The sequence below is a fragment of the Ipomoea nil genome, unplaced genomic scaffold (assembly GCF_001879475.1).
Source record: "Ipomoea nil cultivar Tokyo-kokei standard unplaced genomic scaffold, Asagao_1.1 scaffold0672, whole genome shotgun sequence".
In the NCBI taxonomy this organism is placed as follows: Eukaryota; Viridiplantae; Streptophyta; class Magnoliopsida; order Solanales; family Convolvulaceae; genus Ipomoea; species Ipomoea nil.
In genome coordinates this window covers 854,395-880,551 of record NW_017617100.1, presented here as the reverse complement: position 1 = coordinate 880,551, position 26,157 = coordinate 854,395, and the positions used below count along the sequence as shown (strand labels likewise).

Below are 26,157 nucleotides of genomic sequence, written 5' to 3'. Positions count from 1 at the left end.
GAGTGGTTTTACTCAAGCCTCGAGGCTGGAGAATAAGTGGTTGTCCACCGAGCAAAGGATTTTGGTTATGCTTGTGTCAGATTGCTTGTTGCCCAATAACAACAAAAGTCGGTTGTTGGGGAAGTTGGAGTGCACCTTTGCTTTTTGCCTTAAGAACATGGTAAAGTTCAATCTGCCGGCTTTGATGTTGCAACATATGGTCTTCTGCCGTGATCACAACCGAAAGAGTCTACCATATGGTATGGTGTTGAGCTGGATTTTTTTCAAGAAGGGTGTGAGCGTTGATGGTTGTATCCCGAAGCCCGTTGGAAAAATGGTGTTGGATGTTATCAATATGCGGAGCTGCAACTTGTTTCAGTTGGATGATGGTGATTACATCACGCTAAAAGAAGTTGCTAGGAAGACCCCCGAGGAAAGAGATGAGTTGGTTACAGATCTCGAGATCCCTGTCGGAAAGATGAACCTCGCAGTTCAGAGCCTGGGAGGTGATGTGGGGAATGAGGGTGAAGCAGACCAAGAAGAGGAAGTGGAAGCGCCAGAAGATGCCGAGGTCGAGGAAAGCGATCCGGAAAGCGAGGAGAACCGAAGGAGGAGGGAAGCCCGAACCAAGAGGGAGCACGATGCTATGACGCACGAGGAGCGTGTGGTCACCTTGCTATGCCAACAGAACTGGATGATCGAAGAAGGCTTCGCTTTCATGAAGACGCAGTTTGTTGCCGTTCACCAGAGGCTAGATCAGATTGAGGCCAGCTCAAGCCGAAGAGGAAGAGACGAAGAAGAGCCCGAGGAGAGCACCGACGAGTCAGAGAGCGAGTCGTTCTAGCTTAGTGTTGTGGTAACCTCGTTCAACCTTTTTCTTTAGTTTGTGTTATCTTTTAGTTGTGTTACCGTTGCATGCTGTTGTGGGTTGCTTCGTGTGTTTGTTTTGCTTGCTTGCTTGGTTGGTTTGTTGGTTTAGTGGTTGTGTTAGAAGTTAGAGGTTTAAACCTTGGTGGTTAGGTAGAAGTTGTTGGTTGTGTTTGTTTTGGAGTTTGATATGCTCAATATCTCCGTTGGTTAAATTCTTTCAATCCTTGTATCGATATACCTTCTTGCTTATGTTTGACACCTTTTGAATCCTTTGAGTTTTGACCAAATAAGGATGTTATTGACACTCTTGTCATATTGTGGTTTCGTTTCACCGTTTGATCTATTTCGTCGTACCCAAGCTTCGGGGACGAAGCTTCTTTGAAGGGGGAGAGGATGTGACACCCCGTAATCCAAATTCGATTAAGGGATTAATTATGTAATTAATCATAATTCAATTGGTAATTTAATTCCTTAAATTCCTGAAAATTCAATAGTCGGGGACTAGTAGTCAACCCAAAGTCAAAAGTTGTACCTAAAGCATTGTGAGTTGTTCCCTTGTTCCCTTATACATTTCATCTTAGTAAGGGCAAATAAGATATTTCCTTGGCAATAGTCTTTCAATTTAACCTAGGAAGACACATTTCATTTCTTCAAACACTCTCCAAGAGAAAAATTATAAGCTCTCTCTCTTTCTCTCTAAAAGCTAGTTAGCTTTCTCTCCAAGCCACACCTAGGGCTACCAAGATCTTTCAAGTTTGCTTTCAAGATTTTACCTTTCATACTTTTGAGCATCTAGGAGGGTAAGATCTACGCTCCTCTTGTGTTTTAGTGTTTTCTAAGGTATTTTTTTATAAAGGTGAAATCTTTATGTTGTTTTGGTGTGTTCTTGAAGTGGGTGTGGAAAGGGAACCTTGTTGAGAGCTTTGTGAAGTGTTTAAAGTGAAATTTGAGTCTTCAAGAGGTAACCCATGCTCTACAAAATCTATTTTGCTTACCTATATGATGATTTATTGGATTCTACATGTGTTTTCCTATGAAATGTGAGTGTTGATGCATTGTCTTGTGAAAAATGCATATCTAGAGCTTGTTATTAGGGTTCTTGTATGCCATTGCTTAGCCATTCCTTTGATTCAAGTCAATTTGTTGTATTTGGTGAGATTTGGCATGTTTTGGACTTGAATTTGAGCTTGGAGTTGAAAATCCCCAAAGGGATTGTTTGTGGTACAGGCGTGTACCCGCGGGCGGAACGGCGGGTATGCGTCCACCCGCCGCCCCACCCGCGGGGTACAGGTGGCTTGTGGGTGTGTACCCGCGGGCGGTACCGCGGGTGGACCCCCACCCGTGGGCCCACTCGCGGGTACATATGTTGGTTGTGCGGGGATTTGTTCCCCGTGATTCTTTTGACTCGGTATTTGGTCTTTTGACTTCCCGATGTTCTTTTGGGGAACTATTTGAGTGTTTTCTTGATGTTTCATATGTCTAGAACTATATGGTAGGAATCCTTGTAGGTTTGGTGTCTTGAATCGTGCTAAGTGTTCAACATTGTGATTCGTTGAACCGTGATGTGTCTTGTGTGTTCTTCGGAACCATGTTTGGTTTACCCGTTTGATAAGCATGCTAGTTCGGTGTTTAAATGCTAGCTTGTGTGTTGTTTGTCCTTTCCTATTGGTTGATGATGACTTGTGTTAATCATCGTTGTTGTTGGACTGTGATCCATTCCTTGATTGAGTATGGTTTCATATCTTCGTTGTGATCCGTTGATTGATTCCTGTGATGGTGTTGTGTATGTGGCTGTACCTGGATTGCACGAATAATGGTATGGGACATTAGTCACCAAGGTACGGCAGTGGTGCTCGTGGTGGCCATGACGCGATTATGGAGTTTGTGACCTGTGTGTCGGGTTCACGTATTTCTTGGGAGGCATGTGTTGCCATGTGTGTGATCGGTACGCTCGTGTACTATGAAATTGGTGATTTTGTTGGCGGATGGGGACGACGGTCCTCGGAGGGAAAAGGTTGGACTTGGTGTACAGGGGTCATGGAGGTAATGGTTGGAACTAGACATAAGGTTGGGGGTAGCCATAAGGTTGGAACCGGGCATAAGGAAGGCATATCAATTCGTGATGGGTGATGTCACGAAGGCTTGTGTAGCCGTTGTTGTCTATTTCTCTATTTTGTGACGTGTGATGTCACATAGGTATGTGTTGCCAATGGGTGTGTCCCTATTCTTTTGTGTTATGCATGTCGGGTGTTAATCTACTGTGTGATGGTAGATTATACCTTGAGCCGTTCTTGTGAGTCGTTATTGCTCCTTGTCGTATTGTGATGTGTTCCCTTATCTTTTCTGAGTGCATAGAGTATTGTGTTGATCTCTATCTTGGCTTTTGAAATTGATATATACTATATCCCATTTCGCAAATGATTTTGTATACAGATAATCTATCTACATATGATATTTTACATGTATTGGTGGGTTACCAGCATCATTCACTGACCGGGCGTCGTCCCTTATTTTATGTGTTTCTTTCAGGTGATGAGTAGACGAGAGCGCGGTCTAGAACCTGTTAGCTTAGATCCCTTTGTTTTGAGATGTTGTGGCCTGTGTGCCAATGTTAGACATTAGTACTCCTGTTTCTGAATGAATTTAGATCGTGGATTTATGCAGATGTTTCGCCTGTGCGTTCACCTTTGAGTTGACGTGGCATAGCACCCTTTATTTCCTATTCCTTTATTCCCTGTTTAGTCTTCCGCTGTGTATGATGTATGACTAGTTATCTGCATGTCTAAAGCTTAATTTAACGTGGAAATTAGGGGGTGTTACATGTGTGATTACATAGAAATGAGAGCTCATAATTATAGTTGTAGAATAGAAGAGTTTTGATAAGCTCAAACTCTTTTGATATTATCTAATTAAACAAATTAGATGATATCAATATTATCCAAATATATTCAAATAACGTGTATTAAAAATAATCAATATTTATGAACTTTTCTGTGTCAACAAATACCCCCTTGAGACTTGCTTGTACGCCACTTGAGAGCATATATCACTCGAAAGTATGTAGTGCAAGAAAGTCTCAACACTACAGTTAAAGATATAAGGCCGTTTCAACTCGTGCCAAGGAGCCTTGAAGGATATGAGGCCGTTTAAACTCGTGCCAAGGAGCCTTGAAGGATATGAGGCTGTTTAAACTCGTGCCGAGGAATATCATATCATTTAGCTTCCTCCATTTCAAATTTCATACAGGGTTTGCCCCCATATCGGTTGAAAGTGCCTATGAAGAGATGAGAGGCAGAGCTGTCCCACTGGGCGTGCCAATTTGTGAACAAAGAAAATTGAATAATATATATTGATATTCAAAATTCTGGTTACAGTAGTATATATCAATGCGGTGTGGGTACAAATCTCTAGATGTCCTCTGATTCTTCAATTTGATGCCTTGAACACTCCACCATTGAAGGGCCCTCGGGTTTCAAGTGGCTTAATCTTCAGAGAAGGGCTTGTATATATAGCTTGTTCTTCTTGAAGGGCCTCCGGGTTCAAATGGCTTGATCTTCAATGAAGGTTTGGATCAACATGCATGATTGGATTGGAGGAGGAGCTTGGGCTTTTACTTTCAGGATCACATTTTTATTGTGATCTCTGAATAAGCTTCAGAGTTCTTTCTATGATTTTTCCTAGGATGTGTGATTACATAGAAATGAGAGCTCTTATTTATAGCTGTAGGATAGAAGAGTTTTGATAAGGTCAAACTCTTTTGATATTATCTAATTAAACAAATTAGATAATATCAATATTATCCAAATATATTCAAATAACTAGGATTAAAAATAATCAATATTTATGAAATTTTCAGTGTCAACAGTGATCATGCTTCTCTACTCAATACATAAATAACATCAGTGCAACAAAGCAAAGCAATTCTTATTACAGTGAACTCAAACAAACATACTGTGAAGCAATTTCATCAATAAACCCATCATAACATTCTCATTTCTAATCCAAATTCAACGAAATCAAAGCCAAAACGTGCGTCGAGACGGCCCCGAGGTACCGAGCCACAGGGGCCCGTGACACCTGGCCCGAAACGACACGTAGCTGAGCCACAAGGACCCGGTCACTGCACAGAATCAACTCAGGGACTAGGGGACGGGGCTCCTCACGACCCGCTCCCCTCAAGCGACTACATTGCCGGGCCTAGGAAACGGCCCTCTCCTAGGGCCGTGCCCTAGGCCCGGCTGGCCACGGCTCTAGCCAACGGTCCCCTTGATGGGCCGTTGGCTAGGGCCGTTACATTTATCTAGTGCACACTGTCTGTGCACCAGATGATCCATTTCATCAGCAATTCAACTTCAAGCAATTCCAACACATCCAAAACATTATCAGCACATCATAGACAAGTAGTAGATCACTTCCTAGCTCAAACACGGCAAAAATCTATCATTTCTACTCAAGAAACTAGGCTTCACAGAGCCAAAATTGAAGAGGGAGTCCATGAGGTTATACCTCAGCTTCTTCTTCCTCTTCCTTGTGTGGTTCCCTTTCCTTCCTCAGGTGACACCTTCTAGACTCCTCATACAACCATACAAACCAAACCTAGAGATAGAACTTCAGAGATTTAAATAAAGGAAGATGAAACCTTAAAGGAAGATGAAGAAATGGATGAAAATACTTACTGTGTTGTTCTTCTTCTACTTGGCAGACAAGAATTTGGGGAAGGCAAAGAAGAGATCAGGAGAAAACAATATAGCTAAGGAGATATTTTATAGGGTCCAAAACCCTAGGATAAATGTCAATGATTGGTTGAGGGCAAAGTGGTCATTTGGCTTGACTCCTTAAAATATCAGACAAGGAAGGTGGAGTCTAGTGGTTCACCAAGCATCATGGACCAAAGTCTAGAACCATAGTTTAAAATAGTTTTGGGGGTCAAAATGCATTTTTCCAAAGATGATTTCTAAACAAACACTTGGTTCAGATTCCTCCCGGTCTCACTCAGATTGGTTTCTCAGTTTAAAAATTGGTACGCAAAGTACCCGAAAATTTAGGATTTTGGAATTAAAATAAGTCCCGGTGTTGAATTTATTTAAAAGTGGTTCAAAATAATTTATTCAAACACCGATTTCATCGCAAAAATGTTTATAGAGTGAAAATGGCTATTTTGGAATTTCTTAAAAACCGAATTTATAAAATAAAATTTTGGGTTGTCACAGCATCTCTCGTTTTCCTATCCGCCGACATGCTTGTAAGTAGCACTCGCGGGCGGCCCTTTGGTCAGAACGGGCGGCGCCTATTCCGGTCGGCGTCAGGAACTTCAAGCACAGGTGCTCAACTGAGATTAGTGCTCTTAAATCCTCCAAGCCGAGTCGTTTGAGGATCATGTTGTGTGAGCACGACAGATCGACCACAATGAACTTCATGTCCAGCTTTCGGACGTTGGGGTAGCTGCCGACCTCTACGGGCAGAGTGATGGAGCCTTCTGCCTCTATGGAGTCCCCCGTGAAGCCTGCCAAGGGTGTCTTCACCGAGGTCAGCTGTTCCCGAGTCAAGCCCAACTTAGTGAAAGTCTCTAAATATAAGATGTTAACGCTACTTCCTGTGTCTACCAGGATTCGCCGGACAACCACCCCATTTACGTCTATTGCGATGACGAGCGCGTCACGGTGTGGCATCTGGCCGGATGGCAAGTCTTTGTCAGAGAAAGTGATCAGCTCTCGGCATACCTTCTTCGTGCTGCCTTGCCGAGCCCATGTCTTCCGTGTGTTTGACGAGTCGCCTCCTAGGCCGCCGACTATCATATTGATGACCGGCTTCTGCTTCCACTGCACTTCCTCTTCCGCGGAAACCGGTCGTTTACCGCGATCTCGGTCGGCTGACCTAGAGGGATCGTCACTCGCCTTAGGTTGAGATGAGGTCTTTCTCCGCCACTGATTGGGAGGCGGGGTACCTTGTTGGATGATTTCTTCCATGATTTTTTTCAAGTATAAGCACTCTTCCGTACTGTGAGTCTACGACTTATGGTAATGGCAGTACTTGGCCAACTTGCCGGGATCTGATCCCTCCGGATGACCACTCGACGAAGCCGGCGACGGCGGCGATAGGAGTGGGCACCGATCCTATCAAAGGAGCGTCTTCCTTCAGGGTGACTCGGTCAATCCCCCCGATGTTTTTCTCTTATCTCGCCCTTTACTTGTTTAGACCCAGAGGTTCCACCGACTTCCCGCTATCGCTTGTACTTGATCGCCTGCTCCGTATTAGCTCGTTTGTTGGCCATGCTTCCGCGTACGTGGCCGGGCGGTTGTCTCGAAGGTCTCGGTACAACTGCCCAGATCGGAGTGACTCAATGAAAAATGTGAGCGCGGTTTGATCTTCGACCCCTTCTATGGCTTGGACCTCTTTTTACCACCGGGCTAAGTAAGTTTTGAGCGAATCTCCTTCATCCTGATGGATGTCGCCGAGGTGCGTAAGGTCCTTCTGGGGCTTGATGTTGGCCGCATAATGGCTCATGAACCAGTCGCCCAGGTCCTCGAAGCTACGAATAGATCTTGGAGGGAGAGCAACGAGCCATCTTTGAGCAGGGCCTTTCAAGATCGGTAGGAAAGTGCGGCACATAACCGGATCTTTTACCCCCAAGACCTGCATCTTCGCTTAGTAACTCAAGAGGTGCTCTCATGGGTCGCCAGTCCCGTCGAAGGTCGCTTGCTCTGGGAACTTGAAATCACCGGGTATTTTAAATGACATGATCTCTGCTGAGAATGGTAGAGCGGTAAGCATAACCCGACCGGGTGATTTGACTCTTCCCTCCGTTTGATCCTTCAGATTGCGTATCTCCTGCGCCAAATAGGCCACCTCGTCGGGGTTCCCTGTCGGATTCCCTGTGGACTCGGTACTTTCACCCCCTTGAGACTTAGCTTGCGGCCCTTCCTCTATTGCCCGTTTCCTGGTTCGTAGACTCTGAGTCTTGGTCTTCCGCGAATGGGCTACTCTTTCTTTGGCTACCCATGTCCTGCTGACTAGACCGGACTCAGTTGGGCGCTTTTTCACCCAGTCGCTCACGCGCGGGGCGTCGAGCGGCATCTGGGCCCAGCCTCGAATGCACAGACCAGGCCTGCCGATTGCCCTACCTTTGGTTCTCCTGGCCTCTGCCAACGTGTCCCGACGGTTGGGCCTGATCATGCGGCAGTGCGTGGGGCGACTGGGAGCTCGACGGGGCCCTCCGCCCTCATGTCTGTGCCGCTACTGCCCGAGCGATAGCATCGATTTGTGTGGGCGTAAGTGGCATCACGGGTGGTGGAGGCAGTCGAGGCGCCGACTCACTTTCTTTCCCTCGTGAACTGCGCCGACTTAGCCGCTCTCGTAGAGCTGCTTGTGCCTTGTTGCTTCTGGAGGCACGACTTTGCTCCCCTTTTGCCATGTTTTTTAATCTTCTGTCCTTGGCGAGTCTTCTCCCCGGACACTTTCCGAATTCGCTCAGACAAAGAGGTAAACGTGACCTTTTGTCACGTCCCCACAGACGACACCAGTGTTGGTTTTAGAGTTTTTGGGCCCAATGAGGTCCAACACAACCGTAGTTGGTGGATTCACCGATAAAATAAAGCTACTGAAAAGAAATGACTATCAATATCTTTGTATTGCACTGGTGTTCTCTGGCGACTCTCTACCGACCAAAAAGCTTGCCTTTACATTCTCTAAGGGGGCCTATTTATAGGTAACCACCCTTTGCTAGTTTAAATAGGGATATTAAGGTGGCATAATGGAGCCTATTAAGGCTAAGGGCCGTTGGGCTGCCGTTACTAGGCCTTTCCCAAAGGTCTGGTTGACCATGTATTAAAGGCGGCCCTTTAATGGCAACGGTCACCTGCTGGGCCGACCTCGTTCGTGCCGATCGTCTGCCCGCGCCGACTCCTTGAACTCGGCTCCTTGCTCGGCCGCATCCTTCTCTGGGCCTGCCCATGACCCATGACGTTGATTCCCTTCATTCCTTCTTTGGGGCTAATTTACATAGGCCCAATCTTCAACCCATCTCTTCTTTTCCTCTTAGGCCCTAAGTCCATTGAGTCCACACCCCATCATATGTTGATAACAATTAAAAATGAATATTAAATTTCAATATTTCAATTTATTCAAAATTTTAATTTTTTAACAGTTCAACTTTTTAAGTTTTATATAAAAATACATGTGACTTAATTTATTCAAATAAAATAAATTAACTTTTGCCAGACTTAAATAAAATTGTATTAATGTTAATATTTTAATAAACAAATAAATAATATGCATTTCAATACAAAATATAAAATTATTAATTGTTAAAATATTATAGGCCAGAATAAATTAAAATATTTCAAAATTAGTCGGTGTTATTAATTTCTATTAATATAATTTTAAAAAATTACATATCAATTTATTCCAAATTTTATGAAAATTTTTAACTAGATAGCCTATGTTACTTAGTCAATTGGGTGATCAGCTCTTGATGTGAGTCTGAATGTTGTTGGTTTTATGACTTTTGGACAGTCAACGGCTGGCCAACACAATCGTTAGAATAAGAGTATATGGGAAAAATATGGAGAGAATTTTAGAGAGAATAAATATTTTATATTGATGAATATTGCTTGCGAATAGTGGAAATTGTTTCTCTTTTCCGATGTATGGGGGTCTATTTATACATATTTTGGTCAATCGTTATACCCTGCACTACGGCGCGCGTAGCACTGTGCGTCCCGCGCCTCCCAAAACGACGTCGTTTTGGTAAGTTAGGTAGGGAGTTGACGTGATTATGTATATTTGTTTATACAATTATGTGTATTTTGTTTATACAGTTATGTGTATTTGTTTATACAATTATGTACATTTTTTATACAATCATGTACATCTTTTTTTTATACAGTTATGTACATCCAAAACAGGAAATTTATGTATATTATGTTAAGAGTTGATGTTTATTATGTTAAAAGTTTATGTATATTATGTATTATGTTAGATTATATGTATTATCTTTTAAAAAAAAGTATGTGTATTTTGTTATACAATTATGTACATTCATGTATACAATTATGTGTATTCTAGTATAAAATTATGTACATTGTTGAACATGAGATTTTTTTTTTAAAGAAAATTAACCGCCAACACAGGGTAGCGAAATTTCAAAAAAAAAAAATCCGAAACGACGTCGTTTTGCATCAGGGCGCACAATGCAATGCGTGCCCTGGTGCAGGATATAAATTGCCATATTTTGGCCTAGAGCTCTACAAGAATAAGAATTCTAGATTGTCCATATTGGGAGTTATTATTACATTGGGAATAAAAAAGGCCTAATCCTATTACATTATGAGTACTAAGCCCAATCCTTTTTTTTTTTGAAAGCCAACCAATGAATGATTGTATTAATGAATCAAAGCTGCAATGCAGTCTGGATGGATAGAATCCCAATACATAGCTTGATCCTGAACAAAAGCTAACGAAGCTAACGTGTGCGCATGCGCATTAATCTGCCTAGAAACATGATTAAACAAGACATAATTAAAAGACGAAATTAAATTCCTACACTGGTCTACTATTACTCCAACATAGGACATTATGATAGTTGTATTCTGCCGTATCGCATTCCTCAGCTGTAAACAGTCTGTTTGAAGGGTTACTGTTGTTATATTCTTCTCCAAAAGCCAGGATAGAGCTTCCTTACATGCCAGTGCCTCCGCCATGAATGGTGACAAACAATTCGATAGTCTCCCATTTTTCGCTGCAAGAAAAGATCCCTCCGGAGACAGCAACACAATACCATATGTAGCTTCCCCCGTGTCCTCCTGATACCCCGCATCCACATAACACCGTGGGGTGGAGTCGGTGCCGCCATTTGCCGTAGCCACCGTGAGTGCCGCCGTGCCACGGCGCACGCCTGCCGGTAGGAGTGCAGCGCCGCCGTGGCCTGCCTCCAAGCCGTCGTAGGCCGGGGCAGTGTGCCGTCCCATACCGCTGAATTCCTGCACCTCCATAAGCAATAAAGCAAAGCCACCACCGCTGCACTTTGGTCCTCTGTGAACATTGTAAGCACAATTGTTAGCCACTCGGGGAATGAGTTGACAACAATATTTGTTATTGGCAATCCTGAAATATTCCAAACATGTCTAGAATAATCACAATTGATGAATATATGCATAACATTCTCATGCTCTAACCCACACATTTGGCATGTGGGATCCACTTCCACCCTCTTTATAATCAAGTTGTTGGTTGTTGGAAGAATATCACAAATTGCTCTCCACAAAAAAGTCTTCCATTTTGGGGGTACTCTCATTCCCCACATTTTAGTCCATTTCTCAAAACTCCCAGGCGAGTGATCATAAATTCCCATAATGTGTCTGTAAGCATTTTTAACTGTGTATATCCCATTTGGGTCATCAGGCCAATACCATGTGTCCTCATATCCTGGACTAACAGGTATCCTCAATATTCTACTCACATCCTCCTCAGGCCAATACCATGCGTCCTCATATCCTGGACTAACAGGTATCCTCAATATTCTACTCACATCCTCCTCCTCAAATAAATCTGCTAAAATATGTGGGTCCCAGGTAGCAGTTTGTTCATCTATTAAACCTACCACTTTAGCATGCCTGAGCTCTACAGGCATATCAGTCTGCACCAAAGGGCTTGGATTATCAGGAAACCATGGGTGTCCCCAGATTAGTGTTGTTTTACCATTCCCTATCCTCCTGCGCACCCGTGCCACCACCATGTCATGAGCTGCCATAATACTTCTCCATGAGTGGCTCGTGCATCCTCCTACTTTGGCATCAACAAAAGTGGTATTCGGATAGTACCTTACCTTATAGACTTTTGCAACAAGTGTGTCTGGACTTGTGAGTAGGCGCCATGCCTGTTTTCCCAACATTGCTAAATTAAAATTCTTGAGATCTTTGAATCTCATTCCTCCATATTTCTTTGGGATACTTAACTTATCCCAAGCTTTACAGTGTATTCCTCTATCCATACGAGTGCCCCACCAATACTTGTTCATTGTTCTCTGGATTGATAAACATACTGAGTCCGGAATAAAAAAGACACTCATTGAAAAGGTAGGCATAGATTGTGCCACGCTTTTCAATAGAATCTCCTTTCCTGCTTGTGTCAGAAATTTCCTGTTCCATGAGCTTATTCTCTGCTTTATCTTATCCTCAATATATGAGAACACTGTCTTCTTGTTCCTCCCCACAAAAGATGGTAGTCCCAGATATTTCCCAAAATTGGGTGCCTGGTCTACCTGCAAACAATTCGCCACCTCCTCCCTATCCTCCACACTGGTATTTCTGCTAAAACAGACACTGGACTTGTGATAATTTACCTTTTGTCCTGAGAACTCCTCATATCGTCCCAGGCACTGTTTAATTACTCCTGCCTCCCCGCTATCTGCTCTAAAAAATAATAGGCTATCATCTGCAAAAAATAGATGTGATATCTGCAGGGCTCCCCTAGCAACCCTGCAGCCATGTATTAAGCCAGCCATTTGCGCTCTTTGCAATAACATAGATAACCCTTCTGCACATATGAGGAATAAATATGGGGACAAAGGATCCCTTGTCGCAACCCTCTGGTTGGCGTTACACCCCCACTATGAACACCATTAATCAAGATGTTATACTGGACAGTAGTAACACACTGCATCAACAAATTAATCCACCGGTCCTCAAAACCCATTACCTCCAACATCCGTCTCAGGAACTGCCATTCCATCCTATCATATGCTTTGGCCATATCCAATTTCAATGCCGCCCACCCCTTCCTTCCACACTGTTTTTTATTCAAGTAATGTCTCACCTCCGCAGCTATTAAAATATTATCAGTAATAAGTCTCCCAGGGATAAAAGCACTCTGGGCCTCAGAGATGAGGTTCCCCATAAGCGGTTTCATCCTATTGGCTATTACCTTTGCCATGATTCTGTACAGGACATTACTTAGTGCTATTGGTCTCATATCAGCTACTGTCTCAGGCACATCTTTCTTCGGGATTAAGACCACATTAGTATCATTCAATCCTTCAGGCAGCGAGCCTGAGTTCAAGCAATTCACAATAAATTTAGACACATCTTCCCCCACATTATCCCAATATTCCTGGTAGAATCCAGGGTTCATACCATCCGGTCATGGTGCTTTGTCAGGGAACATTGCAAATAAAGCACTCCTGACCTCCTCTAACTCAAACTGGCGGATGAGCATAGTGTTCTGCTCAGTGGTCACACGGGGGGCAAAATTATCAAACATGGGATCCTCACACTCAGTGTTTGATGATGTAAAAATAGCAGCATAATATTCCAAGACTACTCTCTTCATATTATCCCCCTCCACCCATGCACCCATATCATATTTTAATCTAGGTATATAATTTTTCCTTCTACGAGCAGAAGCGTACCTGTGATAGAACTTGGTATTGCAGTCCGCATCACGCAGCCAGTGCTGTTTCGCCCGCTGCCTCCAAAATACATCCTCCTGCATCTCCAACTGCAGTAGTCTTTCCTCAATCTCGCGAAATTCGGCCAATGCAGCCGAATCTCGTCTGTGCCGTAGCTCATCCTGCTCTTTCCTCAATTGCTTGATGCGGTCACCAAACTTATGCCAATGCTCCCCACCCCACCGCATTAGCCTTCCACCACAATGCTGCTGACAAATCAACAGCCCCTTATCCCTACCATCATGCCAGGCTGTCTCCACCACCCCCCGACAACCGTCATCATGAATCCATGCCATCTCAAAGCGGAATCGTTTCGGTCCCCCATATCTGCGGCCACGCACTACATCAATGTTTAAGAAGAGAGCAGAGTGATCAGACTTCCGGGTTAGAATATTTTCGACCCACGCCTCAGTATTCACTATTCAGAGTAGTCCATCGTGTAGACACCAACACCTTATCCAACCTTTCCTCCATACATCTATCAGTCCCTTTCCCCTTCTCCCATGTAAACTGGTGACCTCGCATTGGCAATTGGACCAGTCCACAATTGTAAACAGTGTCCCCAAACCCTCTCAACAAACTAACCGGGTGAGGATTCCCCCCTCTCTTCTCACGTTGTTATAATAAATCATTGAAATCTCCCAACGCCACCCAGGGCAGTGTAGACTTATCCCTTAACCCACTTAACAATTGCCACGCCTCCCTGCGTCTATGCCTCTGTGGAAACCCATAGAAACATGTCATCCGCCATACCTTCTCCCTTATAGCCCAATCCTTAATAGACTCTTAAGTTGCTTTGTGCTGTGCTTGGACTTCCTTGATCAAGTTACTTTCTTGCATATGGCCCAGACCTCCAGTATACGACAAATTATTGTTTGGACCATGGTCCACATAGCTGTGTGGATCATGAATGTAATATACATTATTAATATATTAAAAGTACATTATTTGTGTACTGAATGTATATTATTTGATAATATATAAAAAATCTTGTACTTTCAAATAATGTACTTTTAGTATATTAAAAATGTACTTTTTATTTATGGTTCACACAAATGTGTGCACCATGGTCCATGGAATAATGATTCCCAGTATACCATCCATCAAATGTAATTATTATTTTGGATATATTAATGTTAACATGTAAATATCGAAATGTGGCAGCGATAATGTGAGCACCATGTCAACTAAGCTAATGTTAATATTAATACCATCGACTATTGCCCTTAATTAAGGTAGAATAACTAAATTAAATAAAATAATATAGTACATGAACTTTATATGCACTTTGACCTATAACCAATTTATACACTTGGAGTATCAAGACAATTAATAATGTATATATATTAGAAATATTCATTTTCTCTTCAAAAAAAAAAAAAAAAAGAAATATTCATTCCATCTCAAATATATTGTCCACTCTTATTGGACATACATATATAAGAAAATGTTGTAATGTATTAACTAATGATATATTTCTATTTATGTCCACTCTTATTCCATCTCAAAAATATTGTCCACTCTTATTGGACATACATATATAAGAAAATGTTGTAACGTATTAACTAATGATATATTTCTATTTATGTCCATAATAAATATATGGTAAATTTTTTATTAAAGGGTGTTTTGGGTAATGGAGTAATAAATGTTGTATTTATGAAGACAACTTTTTTGTTTGAACGATGTGGTATTATAGTTTAGCATAATAAGGTTGTAAGTACCCACCAAAAAAATAATAAGGCTATAAGTCTAACTAAGAAATTTCAAATGTGATCTTATTTCATTTTATTAATGTCTCAAAAATATTGTACATAAATATAAATTTGTAATGCTATATAATTGGATAAGAAAACTTTAAAAACAAAAAAACTAAATTTTGGTTCATATAAAGTAAAACGTTTTATATTCAATCTCGATTTTCTTTATATGTATTAAATATATACATATACCTACCAATACTCAATTTAGGAAAAAATCATTAATCAACGCATGATTGGAAAGAATAGAAACATCACCATATCATAAGAACAAACAAGAAAATATTTTTACAAATTAATACTTATTTCTAATTTTTGTGACCCTTAGAATAAGTGATGGATGATGTGATGACACATGACAGACTTTATAAAAATAACAAAACTTGAACAATTCACCAACGCTCATAAGACTTCCAAATCTCATAAATTGATGGTAATAATGAATCAATTTGACATATGGTTGAGTTTGATTGGAGTATTGTGAGGGCATAATGAAGTGAGAGCCGAGAGGTCCAAAAATGAGAGAAAAAGAGGGGCCAAAGAAAAATGAGAATTTTTGTTTACACATGATACATGGGAAAAAAAGCTAGTGGTTATGGGGATTTGGGGACTTATTCCTAAATTTAATTCTTGGTAATTATTAATTAAAAGTTAGAAGTACCTGCTATCACGGCACCCAAATCTCACTCACAAAAAAAAAAAAAAAAATAGAATTTTCTTTTCTGGTTTTATATTTTGGTTAATAAGTTTATCACTTTATCCCCTTTGTTAAAAAAAATTATAATTTAGCTGTTCAAGTAATCCCCTTTCTTGTCATTATTATCTCATCATCATTATTAAGCACCATCTACATCTACATATAAAAAAAAATTCAGGCTTTCTTGTTTATACTAATATATATTAATACATAATTTTCATATTGTTTGAACGAAGCTGCACATAAAGCTTCATTTTCTCTCTCCATTTTCTCATTGTTGTTGGTAAGTCTTTTGTTTATTTGAGGGATTAGGGGGAGTAAATATTGACCTTATTTCTCAATCTGGGTTGGTAATTTTCGTTTTTACTTTTTTGTATTTTTAGGTTTTGTGTTACTATATACATGCAAGAGAGGAAGGACAGTGGTGATGTTGAAATCTCATGGTGGGATTAATATATAGACATAAAGCAAGTATAAAGGTGAGGCTTTTGGTCTTTTTTGTTATTCTCCCTCGGACACTTGCTTTGGCTAATGGGCACTACCCCACAAATCTTTGTATTGCCACTACTGTGCCGTGGTAAAGGAAGGAGGGTAATAGTAGGGTTATGGGTTTTGTACCATATGCAAGCAAATCTTTATGATATTGCATACAAGAAAGAGGTTTTTGAAGTTGTATTAAAAGTGGGGTACCCGGTACCGTAAAGAGTAGAGTACATATCAATTGCTTGTCATATCTTCGGAATGTCAGCAAAAAGATCACATAGCTTGTGTAGATTACAGACCTAAAAGACATTTTGGGGTCTTTATTAGCTGACACCAACAGGGTTTGTCATTTATTATGATGGGGCAAATTGTTTCTGATGGATGGTTTAATTTTAATTTTTCAGAGGGTGGTGTGGTGTGGTGGGTTGCATTGATTGGTCATTTTGTTCTTTGTTTGGTTGTCTCAGTCTCAACTCTGATGAGAGGAATTCATGTGTGTGACAGATATCTTGTACCATTTGCTTCTCTTGGGTTTTGGGCATTTCTATTTGGTACTGGGATTCTGGCCTGGGACTTATGAGGTGCTTCTTCACCTCTTCATTCATAATATCATTACTAAAGGTAAAGGTAGCTCTCTACTCTCCTCTCCTCTGCCCTTTCATAGCTTTTTTCCAGGGTGAAAACTGCAAACTGTTTATTTGTTTCTTTCTCTTCTTCTTTTGTTTTACTTGCAATACAATAACATGTTACTTTTTCTTTCTTTTGTCCCTTGTCTGCTTTTTCTATTCTTCTATGTTTTGCATAGACATTTTCTTGATTTTAGGTTACAAAAATAAATAAAATATGTTGATAGCTTTTGCATATTGTGTTCACTTCACTTAAATCATATCTGATTTACATCTTTTATTTTGTTTCCTGTGGGTTTGCAGCATAGAGAAAGTGGATAGATAGAAGGAAGGTTGGCAATGGAATCATCTTCTACTCACAACAGCCCTATTCCCCTAAGAGAAGTGCACCCTAACTACTATCCATATCCACCTCCTTTGGCTACATATCAGGATGTTGTGGCCTCACCTCAACTCTTCATGGATACACTGCAGAGACTCCATGCCTCTCTTGGAACCAAGTTCATGTATGTTACTTATGTTGAATGTTTTGTATTACTTCTATTCTCTGCCTGTGTTGTGTTCATCTCTTGCTTACACACAATGTACTGCAAATATTGACACAATGTACTTTGCAGTGTTCCTAAGTTATCTGTGTACTCCTCTCCTCTGTTCAGTAATCTGTATTTGCAAAACTATGATTCTTCAGGATCCCTGTTATTGGGGGCAAATACCTCGACTTACATAGGCTCTTCGTGGAGGTTACTTCTAGGGGTGGTCTTTCAAAGGTAAGATTCATTCCAAATTTATGGATAAAAATGATTCCTTTTTGTTCTTTTTCTGGGCTTAAGGCAACCAGACCTTTACCCTTGTTAAGTATTATATTGAACATAGTTTTGATCAATATGAGCAAATGTTAGGCAGTATTAGCAAGCTAGGAAGTGAAGATTGCATCCCTAGTTTATATTATATTACACAAATAATCTTGACCTTTTTTTCATAGCTTCCATCAATTGATTCCTACCATGCAGTGCTCGAAAAGAACTGTATTTTGCTACACTTGAAATTCTTTAGCTACTTGCTGATTTTTGTTCACTGCCTTCTATCTATCCGAGGGTGTCTTAAGGCCTTAGTTTTTGTTTTTATTTTTTTGGTGATATCAAACAAGCAAAACGAAGCTGATGGTTTAAGTTTTGATTGCAACTGAGGCTTGTAATAATGGAAATTTAATTTTAAATATAAGAGTAAAAAAGGACATCCCCCTCTCCTCTCCCACATGGTTACATGCAAATCTATTGTGCTTTAAGTAATTTCTTTTGGTATCTGTTTTAAGTGCAGCAGGATATTTACGTGAAATGGGATTGCAGGTTCTTGGAGAGAAAAGATGGAAAGAAGTAACTACCGTTTTTAACTTTCCCTCCTCAGCTACAAATGCTTCTTTTATTCTTCGGAAATATTATGCTCAATTGCTCCACCACTATGAACGAATTTACTATTTTAATGCAAAGTGTTGGACTCCTTCATCAGCTGGTGCGTGAAAAACCCTTAAAGCAAAGCTTCTCTTATATTTGATGAGTTTTTTTACTGAACGTATAATCATCTGCAGATGCTTTGCAGAATGTGGCCATGATTACAGCTCCGCCTTGTAGGCTGGCTGGAACACCACAACAATTGCCAGACATTCAAGCTGATGTGCCAGTTAAAGTAGCTAAAGGTGGTAACATGTTTCTCACTTTTTCCTCATCTTTTCTACGTAACTAATAAAAATTACTTGTCATCCCAATATAATTTTGACGATCTCCCATCCCACTTTACAAATTCAGTTGGCTTTCTTTGTTTGCGTTTTAATGATTTAGATCAGAGTTTAAAAAGTTATCTTAGATCCTCTTATATTGTGAGACGGACAAAAACTGATGACTCCAAGTTGTTTTTTGTGGTTGCAGAAAGTGTTAGACCATCAGCAGGTGCAGGTTCAGGTTCTGAAGTGTACGGTGTTATTGATGGGAAGTTTGAGAGCGGGTATCTAGTAACTGTTAAAATTGGATCAGAGGATTTTAAGGGTGTACTATATGCCCCTCCGAATTCAGCAAACCTAGTACAGCAGCATCAAAGTGTCCCTCAAATGCAAATTGTCCCTGTAAATACCACTGATAATAATGCAGCATCAGGAGTGGTCCGGAGAAAGCGTAGGAAGAAATGCGAAATTAAAAAGAGAGACCCTGCTCGTCCAAAGCCTAATAGAAGTGGCTATAACTTTTTCTTTCAAGAACAGCATGCCAGGCTCAAACCGCTTTTTCCTGGAAAGGATAGGGAAATCAGCAGGATGATTGGTGAGGCATGGAACAAATTAAACGAGCCTGAAAAAGCGGTATATTAACCAAACTGTTTTTTTTTTTTTTTTTTTTTGTTGTACTTGGATGTTCATTGTGTCATCATGCACAAAATTGTTTGTTTGAGACCAGATTTATCAGGAGAAAGCTATTAAAGACAAAGAAAGATACAGATTAGAGCTGGAGGATTATCAGGAGAGATTAAGGACAGGACGAGTCCAAGGCCATGCAGCGCAAATGCAACAGTCATCTTTTAAACCAGCTGCTGCTGCTGCAGATCTAATGGTTCCGGTCCAAAGTAAAGACGGGAACACTTCTCCTTCAGAGGACGAGGCAAGCTCCAATAAGAGCGAGAGGAGCAGCTTGGAAGATCATAAAGTCGAGGACAAGGGTGTGGATCTAGAGGCAGCACTTCCCGGGGTGGAAACCGAGATTGAAAGTGCCACTTTGGGGAAGGGAGTTGACAACAATGCTGCAATGCACAAGGAAGAAATTTCATTACCGATACGCCCCATGGGAGACAATTCTTCAGTACCCAGCTAGTGGAGGAGCGAGAAACGGAATGGAAGAAGCATTTTCATGACAGTTAGTAACTACAAGGTATGGGTAATTTAAGGTGCTGAAGAAGAAGAAGAAGAAGGAAGAAGAAGAAGAAGAAGAAGATTAGATTGTTTTGAACAGTGTAGTTATTCTGCATCTTTCTCTGCTTTTACTAATAGCAATGCTACAAGGAATGAAACATGTTAGATACATATCTTTGGTAGCTATTAGTATTAGAGTAGATAGAAGTGTAGCCTAGCACGCGTCGCAAGTAAATTGTGAAGCGTCCATCCATCCTGTTTGATAGGTGGTAAGAGTCTATGCCTGTTTTATAGTTAAGTTTTCGAGCGTTGGTTTGTGGCTGCTTCATAGTCCCTCCATGAAACCTGAGATGGGCAAATTTTGTTGGAGATACATCATGAGAACCAAATCCTTTTCCTATGTAGCCCTAATTTTTACATGTTACACTGGCTAAATTAGACAAATGAACTATTATTGTTTGGCACACATATTGGGTAGGGCGGTTAACGAACCGAACATAAACAAATGGAGGTTATTTGTGTTTGTTTGTTAAGATTTTTGGAATGTTCGTGTTCGTTTGTTAATGTTTTTGAAAATCGTGTTCGTGTTCGTTTGTTAAGCATATATATAGCGTGTTCATTTGTTCGGTTCAGGTGAACATGTGAACTCCTATACATCGTTGAGATGTGAGATTGGACGGTCGAGATTTGATAGCGGTGCATTTGGTGTAGTTGTGCAATGGTGCAGTGGTGATGTATAATCAAAGGTGCACAGGTTAACATCAAATATTAAATACTCAATGTTAAAATCTTCGTTATATTAAAATATATTTTTAAAATAATAGTGTGTGTGTCTATATTCATATAGTTGTAGAATTCATATTTATATTATTGATGTAAGAATTTTAGAAATAATAAATTACTAAATATAATTATGGTAACATTTAATTAATATTTAAATGAAATCAAACTTACCATTGTAGAATGTAAGAAAATATATTGTACATGCATATGCATGGTAATAATAATGTGAAAAGATAACAGAAGTTATAACGGTAGGTTATATTTTTGTCCAAAAAATTGTGTAGTACAATTTTGATAACATAATGTACAAAAAAAGGTTAATAGAAAAAACGGGCATAAATTAGGGGTATAAGCTCGATTGAGACTTATTATATATATATATATATATATATATATATATATATATATATATATATATATATATATATATATATATATATATATATATATATATATATATATATATATATATATATATATATATAGGGTGCTTCTCTGGTGCACGCCACACTTATTGTGTGAACTTGTGCACCATCATGGTGCGTTGATTTTGGTGATCCGATGGCTCACAATTACAGTGCACCTTTAGGGATGTACCTGCGGAACACATAGGCGTAGTGCAATTGCGTAAATTCTTCTTTTCGAATTTTGAATTGTCGACTCCCTACACCTACCTTCACGTGCATGTTTATCGGAGGAAGTTTGAGATTGGCGGAAGGTGACGGAAACACAGACCTTCACGTGCATGTTTATCGGATGAAGTTTGAGATTGGCGGAAGGTGACGGAAACACACGCGAGGAGTTCCGACGAGTGGAGCAGTGTACGTACGTCCGGTGATTGCAACTCCATTGTTCAGTCTCCCATCGCAGTGCACGTCGGCCGGTGATTGTGGTTTGCAACGGCCGTGCGAATCGGCGAGTGGAGTGCAGTAGGCATACTTGCGATGAGTGACACGGGGTCTCCAGAGTTATCAGGTTCGCATTCCTGCGCATGCATGTCGCCTCCCGGTTTATGCACAATGTTATTAGTCCCCCTGTTTTTATTTACTACATACGCGTCTGCCCGCATATATAAGTGCTTAGTTCTGATGGAGAAGAGCGTATGATGAAATTAGTGGAGTGGGTTGTATTAGGAAGTTCTGTATACCCTTGTAATTGCAGTAGGATGAATGCATTTTTTCTCACCTCCTACTCCCATACTACAGACTATAGGTGTTGTTAGCTCTACTAGAATTACAATGAAGGAGAATTAAACTTAGAATCCATGTTTAGTCATATTCTTGGCAATAAGAATGATTCGGTTCAGTTAAATAATAAAGGGAAAATGGTGGCCGGGTAAAATTAATTCGATCCTACAACTTCTGTGCGTTTAAAAGGGACATCCACTTGAATGGAGTTCCCAGGATGGAGTTGGGAACATGGTAGGAATGTAGGTATAATGCATTCATAGCGGGAGTGGTAGTAGGCAAACACCTTAAAATCAATGTCGTTAGAACATATTAAGGCTTGGGGCAATTAGCTTATTTATCCATGGTGGGGTAGTTTCAGTGCATACCGGGGACCTAGGGGTGGAGGCCACTAATACACCTCTAATATCCAGAGATGCAATGTCTCTTTAGAATAGTGAGACCTCAGCAGAATAGTCACTTGACTTTTGTAGACTTTATGTTGCATACATAATGGAATATACACTGGGCTGTTAGCTTTTCTAGTAGAAGTAAAGGTAAAGTAAAACACCAAAGGTAAGTGCACTACTACACTTCTAAAATGCATAAACACAAACACTAATGCAGGTGCGGAAGGATTAACCCGGAATAATGAAGCTGAGCGCACTGTATTTTTAGGAAAAATTGGACTAATTATGCTGTGTTGTATCTTGAATGCCATTTTATGTTTGCACTGATATTATTATAAGTTGGTTGTTGGTGATAGACCCATCAGACTGGCAGGTTTTCTTAACTGGATTTTTTGCCTCATTTGTATTATGTGTGTGTTTTCGTCCACAGGTGCCCATGCGAGTGAGGGCGACAGTGACTACGTCTCACATGGTGTTCGCGAACTACTAGCAGAGCAAACCACGTATTGGTTTCTGGCTGTGGACAGCGAAATCACCCCGGTTGTTGGGCGGCGTTTCAGCACATTGGACGAAGGCATCGACTTTTACACGAACTACGCACGGGTCTGCGGGTTTGATGTGCGGTTGTACACCATGAAACGGGCCCGTGACAGGGAGACTGTGATGCGTTATTTGGTATGTAACCGGGAAGGCATTAAGGGTGGTGGTATTAGCAAGCCTATCTGCGCACACGGGGATAGTGGAGGTAAGAGGAAGCAACGAAGAAGACGGATATCTAACAGGGTTAAGTGCAGAGCCCGGATATGTTTTAGAAAGGTGAGCAGTGGGGAGTTTGAGATAACTGTGTTCGTTGAGGGACACAGTCATCATATGTGTTCCGACGCATCGAAGTTATTCATGAGAGTTAACCGGAAATTGGATGTGGCACACCAGGCGTTTGCAGCAAACTGTGTTAGAGCGAATGCCGGTTCCTCCAAAGGTTTCAAGCTATACAGGGAGATCACCGGGTTATACGCAAATGTTGGTGCGACGGACACCGAGTTCCACAATTTCAAACGGGACCTCCAGGTATATGTTGATGGCAAAGATGGTGAAATGATTATAGAGAAGTTTAAAACGAAGTGTGCTATTTGTGAGAACTTCTTTTTCGATTACGACATGGACAAAGAAAACCGGGTTGCGCGACTTTTCTGGGCTGACCCCATCGGTCGTCGCAATTTTTCCTTATTTGGCGACACGGTCTCATTCGATGCTACTTACGGTACAAATAGGTATGAGCGGTACGCTTGTCGTTTGTTTTTTTTTTTTTTTTTTTTTGTTTATTTTTTTGGCCGTAACTCCAGTGCATGCTTAGAACACTGCGGTGCATGTCGGGCGCTTGTTTGTGTCGGGCTTTATGTTTGTGTGGTAATTAATTACATCAAATGCATACTCATTTTCGAATTCTGATAATGAGTATGATAAATTAAAGTTAAGTGCTACTAATGATATAATTTAATCATGATATATAATACAGACCAAACTTTGTTCCATTCTAAAATGATTTTTTGACCTGTCATTAGATTTTCTTTAAAAAGTTTTCTAGCTCAAAGTCTCGTGCCTGGATTAGTGGTTAGTAGTTATTAGTTTATTACTACCATGTTTACTACAAAGATATAAAGTAAAATGACACTATATTATAGTAAGTGCTCTCAAGTAGTTAGAGTGGAAAAGATTTTCAAAAGTGCATTTAAGGAAGGTAATTAAAATAAAGAAGCAATTGAAAGATAAGTTTTGCCCATAATTGATATGGAGGATGTTTGAATATTGGCCAAGAATAATGTCCACCTCCCTTTAATTTCCCCTCACACCCATTTCGACTTAATTACATCAATGCAACTTGTGGTTTCATTTATAGCCATCGTTTCTTTTTTTTTTTTTTTTTTTTTGTTCTATTTTTTGTGGATTGTATAGTCGTGTTAACTTTGCAAATTGCCGTTTTTTATGAAGGTACAATCTGGTATTTGTTCCGTTCACCGAGGTGGACCACCACAAGCGGTGCATTACTTTTGCTGCCGGGTTGCTCACTAAAGAGGACGTTGAATCATACACGTGGTTATTACAAAGGTTTAGAACTGCAATGAGTTCTGTCTCATCGTGCGTGATCACTGATCAAGACCCGGCTATGAAGATTGCTATTGCCCAGGTTTTGCCAAATTGCCGACACCGTTTCTGTATGTGGCACATTATAACAAAGGTGAACGAGAAAATTGGGTCTGACTTGGTAAAAGATGTGCAGTTCTGCAATAAGCTAAACGGTATTGTCTGGAACGAGACTATCAGTGTAGGTGAGTTCGAAGTGCAATGGCATTTGTTAATGGAAAAGTACAACCTAACAACCCACCGCTGGTTCACCAAGCTGTATACTGAAAGGGAGTTCTGGATCCCTGCATATTTTACAGATTTGCCCATGAGTGGGTTGTTGCGCACTACATCCCGATCTGAAGCAGAGAACAACGTTTACGGGAACTGTTCCCGACCCCACTTCAGTCTGGTGGAGTTTTATATGCAGTACGAGAGTGTACTGGAGACCCAGCGTTACAAGCAAAGCAAGTTAAACGCCGAGAGCGAGGGGTACTTGCCCGATTTCAAAACCCCCTTGGCACTAGAACGGTATTTGGCACAAATGTTCACGATAAAAATTTTTTATGAGCTACAACAAGAAATTGAAGCTGGGTGTTTCTATTGCCGAGTGGTTGGTATCCGTGAGGAGGGGGAGGTCATCACTTACGACATAAGGGGGGAAGGCACCGCTACCTACACTGTGCAATACACCCCGGTAGGGAATCATGCATCCTGTAGCTGCAAGCTATTTGAGCGGTTGGGGTTAGTTTGCCGTCATATGTTCTTGGTGTTCAGGGATGCACAGATTAAAAGCTTGCCGTTGGATTATGTCCTTCCACGTTGGTGTAAGCAGGTTGGAGGTGTTGTATGTTGCAGGCAGTGTTCCGATGTTCCTTCTACGGAGTCTGGTCCTAACCGGATATGGAATGCGATGCACACATGCGCTGCATTGGTAGGTAACAACACAGATCGAAAGTCGCGACTGGTGCAAGTATTAGAAGATTTGAAAAGGGAATTTATGAGTGCTGGTCCAAACGTTGCCCCTGCAAAAGGTAACAATGCTGCCATTGTGGCTTTATGTGGCGTTGCACCCCCGGCATCCATCACCATCAAGCCCCCTGCTCAAGCTAAAAACAAAGGGACGGGCAAGCGTATTAAAAGCCAACGTGAGTTAGCTGTTTTGAGCAGTGCTAAAATAGGGCGTAAATGTGGTGTGTGCGGCGAGTACGCCCGTCATAACGCTCGTAGTTGTCCGTATAAGTAAGCAGGTGTTGCGGTACTGTCAGAATAACAACCCCCACCCCTTATATACCCTTGGTAGACATTTTGACCACGGTATCGTTTTATTTATTTTGTTTATTGTAACTCCTTTGGCGGCACTTTTTTTTTTGCATGCGATATAGCTTCCTAATTTCCGAGTGTTGCTAATATGAAGCCAGAATCTGCATTGTCATTTGTTAGAGTTTTTATTCTGTTCATTTTTTTTCCCTACCATATTTATTAATTTTGATATTTACTTCATAACAGTATTTACTAGTGTAGCAAAGTAACACAAAAGGGGGAAAAATGAACAGAATTAAAACTCCAACAAATGACAATGCAGATTCTGGATTCATACTAGTGCATTGCGTTTGTAATTGATGAAGTGCAATCTGTTGCACATACAACGGGCAGTTGGTACACTTTCTTCTTCTGTAGGCCTTCAAACTTGTGTGTAGCACATACTTTGCGTTGCTCACCTTGATAATTTGAAACACTATTCTGTCATTAGATATTAATTGACCAATTTCCATTTAAACATGTATATTCTCGCACAGCAAATCGACAGCAAAGCACACAATTGTTGTCTGACTTTCATTTGGTCCATCCATTTAATGTACAGGACGTGTGCGTTTGGGCCTATTTTTGGCATTCGGTACTACTGATACCTATGACAAGTCCAACGTGC

At 40.8% G+C, this 26,157-nt stretch overlaps 3 protein-coding genes across 7 annotated transcripts; 2 read left to right on the top strand and 1 right to left on the bottom strand.

The window, feature by feature from the left end:
- Positions 1-10,329: 10,329 nt before the first annotated feature.
- LOC109174921 lies at positions 10,330-12,975 on the bottom strand. Its single transcript, XM_019324163.1, has 4 exons — positions 12,544-12,975; positions 11,022-12,454; positions 10,407-10,950; positions 10,330-10,338 (listed from the first exon to the last, which is right to left on the bottom strand). Exons 1-4 carry the CDS (start codon positions 12,973-12,975, stop codon positions 10,330-10,332), a joined length of 2,418 nt encoding a protein of 805 aa, XP_019179708.1.
- A 2,912-nt stretch (positions 12,976-15,887) lies between these two features.
- Positions 15,888-19,918, top strand: LOC109174899 (high mobility group B protein 15-like). 5 transcript variants are annotated; one of them, XM_019324136.1, is made up of 9 exons: positions 15,888-16,031; positions 16,132-16,227; positions 16,736-16,852; positions 17,161-17,363; positions 17,546-17,624; positions 18,204-18,366; positions 18,443-18,550; positions 18,780-19,204; positions 19,299-19,918. In XM_019324136.1, the coding sequence occupies exons 4-9, from the start codon at positions 17,197-17,199 to the stop codon at positions 19,707-19,709; spliced, it is 1,353 nt and encodes a 450-aa protein (XP_019179681.1). In that variant the 5' UTR covers positions 15,888-16,031; positions 16,132-16,227; positions 16,736-16,852; positions 17,161-17,196; the 3' UTR covers positions 19,710-19,918. The 5 variants fall into 5 exon arrangements, with proteins under 5 accessions (XP_019179681.1, XP_019179683.1, XP_019179682.1 ...); XM_019324138.1 differs by having other exon boundaries at positions 16,736-16,858; XM_019324137.1 differs by having other exon boundaries at positions 16,636-16,852.
- Positions 19,919-21,474: 1,556 nt separating this feature from the next.
- Positions 21,475-25,473, top strand: LOC109174920 (protein FAR1-RELATED SEQUENCE 5-like). Its single transcript, XM_019324161.1, has 3 exons — positions 21,475-21,505; positions 22,537-23,377; positions 24,096-25,473. The coding sequence occupies exons 1-3, from the start codon at positions 21,475-21,477 to the stop codon at positions 25,471-25,473; spliced, it is 2,250 nt and encodes a 749-aa protein (XP_019179706.1).
- Positions 25,474-26,157: the final 684 nt, after the last annotated feature.

Excerpts from the sequence above, each read along its gene's own strand:
- LOC109174921 (XM_019324163.1), bottom strand. The coding sequence starts at position 12,975 with ATGAACCCTGGATTCTACCAGGAATATTGGGATAATGTGGGGGAAGAT. Across the intron at positions 12,455-12,543 it reads TCCTGAGACGGATGTTGGAG|TGGGGGTGTAACGCCAACCA; the intron begins GTAATGGGTTTT and ends TGGTGTTCATAG. Across the intron at positions 10,951-11,021 it reads CCCACATGCCAAATGTGTGG|GATTGCCAATAACAAATATT; the intron begins GTTAGAGCATGA and ends GGAATATTTCAG.
- LOC109174899 (XM_019324136.1), top strand. The coding sequence starts at position 17,197 with ATGGAATCATCTTCTACTCACAACAGCCCTATTCCCCTAAGAGAAGTG. Across the intron at positions 18,367-18,442 it reads TTGGACTCCTTCATCAGCTG|ATGCTTTGCAGAATGTGGCC; the intron begins GTGCGTGAAAAA and ends AATCATCTGCAG. Across the intron at positions 18,551-18,779 it reads GCCAGTTAAAGTAGCTAAAG|AAAGTGTTAGACCATCAGCA; the intron begins GTGGTAACATGT and ends TTGTGGTTGCAG.
- LOC109174920 (XM_019324161.1), top strand. The coding sequence starts at position 21,475 with ATGAGTGACACGGGGTCTCCAGAGTTATCAG. Across the intron at positions 21,506-22,536 it reads GGGGTCTCCAGAGTTATCAG|GTGCCCATGCGAGTGAGGGC; the intron begins GTTCGCATTCCT and ends TTTCGTCCACAG. Across the intron at positions 23,378-24,095 it reads GCTACTTACGGTACAAATAG|GTACAATCTGGTATTTGTTC; the intron begins GTATGAGCGGTA and ends TTTTTTATGAAG.